This window comes from Rhamphochromis sp. 'chilingali' (assembly GCF_963969265.1).
Source record: "Rhamphochromis sp. 'chilingali' genome assembly, chromosome: 18".
Lineage (NCBI taxonomy): Eukaryota > Metazoa > Chordata > Actinopteri > Cichliformes > Cichlidae > Rhamphochromis > Rhamphochromis sp. 'chilingali'.
In genome coordinates this window covers 20,848,735-20,856,629 of record NC_137945.1, presented here as the reverse complement: position 1 = coordinate 20,856,629, position 7,895 = coordinate 20,848,735, and the positions used below count along the sequence as shown (strand labels likewise).

Below are 7,895 nucleotides of genomic sequence, written 5' to 3'. Positions count from 1 at the left end.
GTTGTGTGTTGACGTAGTGGTTTGTAGCTGCATTGTGGGTAGTGTAGTTTAAATTAAACGATTCACTTCAAGTTTACCTATTACGAAATGTAATAAAAAAATAAGCAGCCCTTATTTATTTGTTTTGTTTGCAGTGAAGTGCATTTTTAATAGAAATGGTTTGAGCGCAGCTTTTTTTTGACAGCATAGTAGCTAGCAATTGCTATCAGCTGTCAAATGTGCCCTGCCTAGTTTTCCTCTCTACATCAAATGTACCCAATACTTTTCCAGTATTCCATAAAAGGGGCGGGCTTTGGGAGTAGCGTCTCTTACATTTGACCAATCGTAGCTTCGCATTTCTTCTTCTTCCTCCTCTTCCACCTACCAAACCTTAGCTAACCTAATATCCATTCAGGAAGCAGCGGGTGTGATTAGCTTAGCTAGCTTTAAAAAAAAAAAATCTCTTTAGGGCAAAAATGGCGTCGGTGAACCCATTTAATCTCAGTGATTCTGAAGAAGAGGCCGAACGGCGCCCTAACGAAACAGTTGACACAGAGCGGAGTCCGAGTGACGGGGCGCCAGGACCACCGCCAGGCAATCCTTTCTCTCCGCCTGCAGACGCAGAGCCTCCGTCGCTCCTGCTGTCTAGCAACCGGACGAGCCCCAGCGGTGAGGGCATCTCGGCGTCGGCCGCCGCCACCTCCGCTATGGCAGGCAGCGCCGAGACGCGGGTATCTGTAGATGTCATCGCTGCCCAGTTATTGCGGGACCAATACATCCTCACGGCCTTGGAGTTTCACACCGAACTGCTGGAAGCAGGCAGAGAGCTCCCCCGGCTGAGGGATTATTTCTCCAACCCTGGCAACTTCGAACGACAGAGCGGTACTCCACCTGCCAAAGACCAGGTACTCGGACCTGGAGGACCACTGAGTAAGTGTCGTTAGCTGCTCTCTTAGTGCTACATATGTAGCTGTTCGCTAGCTCTGTATTGATGTTGTATGAAACAGAGTTAGCCCATCAGCTGGCTAACGTTAGCTTTAATCATTGGCTACGATAGCTTGAGATCTGTTTGCTGCACCTGCTCTTCAGCTCCAGGGCCGCAGCCAGCTATTGGGTTTTGTGGGTCAGTCGTGAGATGACAGACTAACACAGAGTTGTGACAAGGCATTAAACATTAACTACTCACTGAAAGATAAATACTGGTAGCGTAATAATGCTGGTGACCTGTAGTGATCGCCCAAGTGTAATTTAGCCCTGTAGGAAAACACCCGTCAGAGGTCAATATCGGCTATAGAAAACAAAAGAGAGGAAGGAGAAGAAGCGGGTGCCTGTACGAACAGCTTTTGCCTTTCCCTGAACCACAGTATTGCTCAAATAGCACATTTGAACGAAGGAGAATTCTACAGTCTTGTAATAATGATAAAACAGGCTTCAGGCTTCCTGAATTAGTTTGAAGCTGTATCATCTGGTCCAGGAGCAAAGTGTCTTGTAAATGGTTGTGTTGCTCTACACAGGTTGCGTCTACCCAGCTAGGGAGATAAAATGTTATTATGTAAAATGTGTACATCTGTTGCACCCTAATCCATTTACAAGACTCATTTTCATTAATCACCATGCACCAACACAGCAGTTGAAGAGTCTGGCAGCAAGGACCTTAGGCAGACCTGCTATGCAAATGGTACCCATGGTCACAGCCTCATCCACAAATAAACAGCACCTGCTATAGTAGAAGCAGTAACTAAAGAGTTAAATCTTGTTAAATAGCAGCAAAAACATTTGTTGTGGCCCCACTTCATACCAGTGAGTCAAGTGAATGTATTTGCACTCAGCATAATGTCTTGACATTAAAGGATTAGCAAATTGGCTACAATGATAGACCATTAGCATTAAAAAATGACCAGATGAAAATATATTGGTCTAACATTTAGAAATGTGTTGACTCAACATTTATTATTGTATTTACTTCATGAATTCATTGTAGACTTCATTAATAGAATTTATAATCTTATAATTCTATAATTTTAGATGTGTGATAGATTAGGAAGCTTATAGGTAGTAAATTGAATTATGTTACACCTACATTCATTGTTCACCACACTAATTTAACAGAAATAAATCTCCCTTCCACTGAAAATGAGGTGCTTTTTTTTTTCTGTTAGTGTGTTTTGGTGAAAACAGATTGTATCTTGAATAGAAAGTGCCATGTCACACCAGTGGGTGTGTTTGTCTACTTGACTGTTTGAAATTAGCAGGGGGGGAGAGAAAAAAAGTCTTCTTCCAATATCTATTTGGCAGTGAAACATGCACTCAAAATCAAGGCTGACTGATTTTATATCACGGTTTTAAGATGTTTTTGTAGGGTGAGTTTAGTCATTCATTCGAGACATTGCCCTCACGAATGAAAGGATTTTTATCAGTGTGCCAGACTGAATAGCTATGGCTTTTTGCAGCATGTCATTGAAGCTGCACTGCAAATGTAATTTTGACTTTTTCAAATTATGGAACAAGGCTAAATTATGTATTTTTACTGTAGAAGCATTTGGCAGTTTTCCAGCTGAGGGATTCATATAAATAAATGTTAAAACCAGACACAACTATTTTGTATGCAGTGGCAATGAACATTGCCTAAGATCTCAGAAAACCGGAGTATAGTTTTAGGCGTGTGTCTTGGTAGCTGGCCTCAGTCTGGCTTTTCCAGATTGCAAACGGCAGCTAGTCATATTCCTTGTCTTTTTTTTTCAATCTGTTCAACCTTTATAATTAAATTCTGCCCCTGTATCTATGCCTTAAGGCTACAGCAGTAAACACAAACCACTATAGGATGTGTGTCTTTTAGTATCTCCTATTTCCCAAAAGGTTTGGAACACGGTAAGACCATGAGTTTGAAAGGACCTGACACCTCCCCTGTTGTGCTTGTGACAGGAACATCATAGAGAAGTGGTGTAATCTACAAGCCTGTAGCCTGTAACAATGAGTTGATATGAGGGACAGACTTTGCTGAAGGCCATGTCATTTTTCATCCTAGCATAGCTGATAGTCCAGACCTCATGTGATCTCTGCAATTATCTTTCTTTTCATGTGGGAGAATTTCTCTGCCACATTGCAACATTAGGATTTACTTAAGTTGCTCTTGTTGCTAAAGAAGGAGGGATACTGTTTGGATGTCTGCTTTCTTTTTCTACATTGACAGAACAGCTTGCTATTTCAACAGCCAATTTCTCGTGTGTGTTTTGTTTGTTTTGTTGTTGTTTGTTTTTAAACAAATCCCCTTCAGTGGTTTCTGACTTTGTGATCCTTATGATTGTAAACACTATAAATAAAATAATGTCTAGTTTATGATGACTTATTGTGTTGAAATAAATTTGGTCCATAGATTCTGATGCCTGTTATCAAGTCTGAAGTTAATGAAAAGATGGATATTGCACCTGCAGCATACAGTCTAGAGAGTGTGATAGTTTCCTTGGATAGGTTTCATCCATATAGTGCTATAAATAATACTTTTTTTTCTTTTCTTTTTTTTAGATATGTGATACAGGCTAGAATTTAAAACAAAATCTCTCTGACGAAGTAACAAATCTCTGATGAATCTGAAATGTAATTGGTGTGGTGATTGCAAATAAAAAAAACAAAACTTGTGACTGTGAATCAGCAGTGAGCATGTGTGTGGATAATGACTGTGTTACAAGCTGCATCTGCAGCTGTTGCTCTAGGGCACATGACACAGCATGCCATCTCCCACCACCTTGCTAATTTGCTGCAATGAATTTTGCAGGATTCTCTCTTCACCTCTTGCTAGACAGGCAACTGTTTATTTGTAATCGTTGCAGGAACTTTTGTATTCTTTAAATAGGTTAAATAGAAGCTTCACATTATCAGTTCTAGATCATTTGTGACCACAATTTATGTGCTGTCCTAGTCTGAAATCGCCAAACTACATTTTCAATGTGCTGCACTCTAATGTAACCTGTCAATAGGAGTATATTGCTGTATTGTATGAATTCACACAGTAAACATGAACATATATTTGATTTTTTTTTCTAATACTATGCAAAGCGATTGAAATGATAACATGCTTAGGAATAGGAAATCCTGACTTGACATAGTAATTTTGTACTGGAAACTGTGCCTCAAATGGCTTTATTCTGTTAGTTTGAGTTGAAAATATTAAGATAAACAGAATCAGTGGTAAAATCTCAATAAGAAATCATCATCATTTATTCACATACATGCATACAGACATACATACACACTGACGTAAATAAAATGATCTGCTGCCAGACAAAAAAGGCTTATTTTCTTAAGACCTAAGATATTTGATCTTGTGTAGGTTTGTGTGCTTGTCTGTGATTCACTTATAATTTGTGCTCCACTTTTTCATCCCATATTTATAACCACAGTTTAAATCAGTCTTGCCAAAAACCTTCCCATTAAATTAAAAGTGCCTGTTGGCTTCCTCCTGACCATTCATCAATATCAGCTCCTAGGCCCTGATGTAAACTCGTGTACCTTAGCTTTCAGTTTATATCTTTTAGCGTTTTCTGTTTTGGCAAGTAGAAAGACAATCATCTGTGTGCGCTTAGGTGTTGTATAATCAGCTGGGGTTGAATAAAGGGAGGTGGTGACAGACTGAAGTGTCAAATCTGTCAAGGAAATGAAAGGTCAACCAGGCTTGGTTTTTTTTTTTTTTTTTTGCACATCAGACATGTACACAAAGGACATCTGCAAATGCCCCCTCACATTATCAAATTACTTTTTTGTTTTTTCTTTTGCTCCGTTCACGCACGCACACCTGCAAACTCTATTACTCACTGTTTTGCCAGATGGATTGCAGCTACTAACAACAAATGTCCTCACACATCATCAGGAAGTAAACATGTTTGGAAGCTTTCTATGCAGGAAAATTAGTTTGCCTGACATCAGCTTGGCAGAACAATGACACTTGTGTAGACAGACATTGGAGAAACACTGTCACTATATCATAAAGTTGCATGGTCGTGAATTTGAACATGACATAAAATATTGTATACGCTTATATAGACAAACCTTATATGTAACAGAAAAAGAAATATTAGTGAAATACATTACTTGTCTACAAAGGGAAATACATGCTGTTTTTTTTTCCTTTGATATCTAAGTTTTCCTCAGTCTTTTTTTTTTTTTTTTTTTAAACTCTAGAGGATTTTAACAATCCAAAGTAGTAATATGATCAAAGTTTATAATACAAGTTATAACTTAATGAGTGGAAATGATTTGCTAATTCAGTTAAATTACTCACACAGCTTTTTTTTTTTTTTTTTTTTTTTTTTTTTTTTGGTCTTTCAGGCCAACAAGGTCACATATGACTTGACATTGTACTGTATCTTGATATCAGAGAACAAACAGGCCAATCTCACACTTGCGTTGCTGTGGAAAGAAAGCCAACACCATTGACTTAGCTATCAGAGCAGCCTAGCCCAGTGAAATATGAGCAAAGAGTGTGCTTATTTATCACCTTTATGTTCCTTCTCTTAGCACCTGCCTACCCTTGTGTATAGTTGGTGGAATTAATAGTTTGGAAGTGGGTTTTACCACACTGAAGCTGATCCTATTATTTCATAGAGAAGAATCTATAGAGCACCATGTAGGCTGCACAGTTAAATTTTTCAACTGTGAGCTCTTGGGGAGTGCAATCATTTAGCTGTATGGTTATGCAGGTGTATACTTGTCTCACTTCTGTCTCTGTGTCTGTGTTTTTGTTCAGATCGAGCAGGCAGCATCAGCACCTTAGACTCTCTGGACTTTGCTCGTTACTCAGATGACGGTAACCGAGAGACAGACGAACGGGTGGCAGGTAAGATGAACCATACGGTCAGGGCTCAAAACAAGAGGCCTAGCTTACACTGGGGATAAAAGATCGGGAGAGTAGACAATGACTGAATGGGAGCGCCGTGGAATATGGCAAAATGAAATCTAAAAGCTGCTTTAATAACAACGATGACCAGTAATAAATAAACTCTGCTTAATAACACAAATGTGTTTCTGTCAGTCCTGCTTTATTAGGGATAAATTAGTCACATTTTTCTCTTTTTAAGTTCATTGAGGTCTTTGTGCCTCCTCTCACGAACCGTCACACAGCAAAACCAGTCTGTGGTATTTTTGGTACCAAACATGTATCAGCATTATTTAAAAAGCGCACTCTCCCCCGCCCTCCCCTCTCAATGGCTCATTCGTGACACACAGTCTGATAGTTTTAGCTAAACACATTAACAGCTCCTCCTGACGCCAATGATGTGTCATCACACCATTGGGTTTAAGAACAGGTGTTCATTTACTGGCATATTGCCTTTTTTCAGGTGTTGTGTGGTGAGCATTTTTATGCCGTGGACTAAAGGAAAAAATAAATGAGTAAGCCTTTGATATTTATGTAGAATGCCGAACGCAAAATGGGATCAGGCAGGGACTGTGTATTAACCAAATCCCCTTCTGGTTTTAATTTTGTAGTTTCACAATCCTCAAGATGAAGACATTAATGTTTAGCCATGAGAAGTCTGCTAGATTATAAGGGTTAAAGCTAGTAACAGTTTTCTGCAGCCATCCACACATTTTAAAAGTAAGTGTGTGTAAGTGTGTGTCCCAAAACTGTGCCTAAACTGTTAAAGTGGTGGATTATGTTGTGTATTTTTGTTTGTTTTTTTTGTTTTTGTTTTTTTACATTAAATTTGTTTTCCCTTCCACTGTACATGAATATTAAGGGTGAGAAATAGATTGTAGAGCATGATGGGATGGGGGATGGCATATAGATTGTCCTATGAATATAAATGTCATTTAATTTAAATGTGTATGTTGTATTCTGATGGTAAAGTCTTGGGTAACGCCAGTTAATGCACCAATAATGTAAATGCGGGAAACGCTTGCTTCTGGTTTGGGGCTTTTATCAGTTGAGAAAAACGATGACATGAAGTAAGGGCCCAGTTAAAACCATGCAGCAGAGATGTTGGTTCTACCTCACACCTCCAAATTATGCATCATTTTTAAAAATGACTATTCACACACTGCCCTTTCTACCAAATTGCCATGTTTCCCTTCCTCTCTCTTTACTTTTGAAACATCCCCACTCTCATTCCGCTCAACTTGTTCTTCTTGTAAGAGCCCTGCCCCCAGCTGTCTGACTCTGGGTTTTCTGGCTTTCTCCGTTGACGTTGATCAAACCCCAGTAAAATACTGGACAAGTCACTCCATCCAGTCTAGCTTTTTGCTTTTATTTATTTATTTTTCCTTCTCTTCCCGTTATTCAGTTCTTGGTTTTCCATTTTGTTGCGTTTGCATCCTGTGCACTTGATCTGCTAGGAAGGTCTGAATGGTAACTCGGTTTCCTCTGGCAGAAATTTACTATTTTTTAATGCTCAGAAATTGGCTTTGACCTTTATATGGAAATTCAGACTGTTTCCTGAAAATGTTTTTCGGCTTTTTGTTGTTTTTTTTTTTTTTTTTTTTAAGCTCTTCTTTATAGCGTGAAACCTGGTTTCACGCTATAAAGAAGTGTGAAACCAACAGCAGCCTTAAACCTTAAGTGACACATGTTGGGGAAACAAGAGACGGACCAAATTGCAGATTTTTCAGTGCACAGCTATGCAACATAGTTTTCCTGCTCCATTGCTTATTACTTTTTGCGTGTGTTTTTAATCTAACATGTCTTAAGACCTTGTGTGTTCTTTAAAGAAGAAATCAGTATGAATCTAGCATTTACCATTTTTACTTACAGATTAAAAATAAACATTTTTATAAATAATACCTTCTGCTCCTTCTGATAGTATATAAGATGCCAGAAACAGCTTCCTCGAGTTTCTATGATTGGCTTGATCGTGTTATGTTTTTTGTTTTGTTTTTTATTTGTTTTGCAAAGTCAAAGTCAAGAAAGACGAGTCTAAATCGGTAAC

At 38.7% G+C, this 7,895-nt stretch overlaps 1 protein-coding gene across 6 annotated transcripts in view; it reads left to right on the top strand.

Annotated features, from left to right (window-relative positions):
- Positions 1–323: 323 nt before the first annotated feature.
- The window catches only part of relch (RAB11 binding and LisH domain, coiled-coil and HEAT repeat containing), a 37,572-nt gene continuing 30,000 nt past the window's right edge, over positions 324–7,895 (top strand). For all 6 annotated transcript variants that reach the window (XM_080864989.1, XM_080864985.1, XM_080864988.1 and 3 more), the window contains exons 1-2: positions 324–909; positions 5,720–5,809. In XM_080864989.1, the coding sequence (XP_080721115.1) occupies positions 456–909; positions 5,720–5,809 (544 nt within the window). In that variant the 5' untranslated portion in view covers positions 324–455. The remainder of the gene's footprint in view (positions 910–5,719; positions 5,810–7,895) is intronic.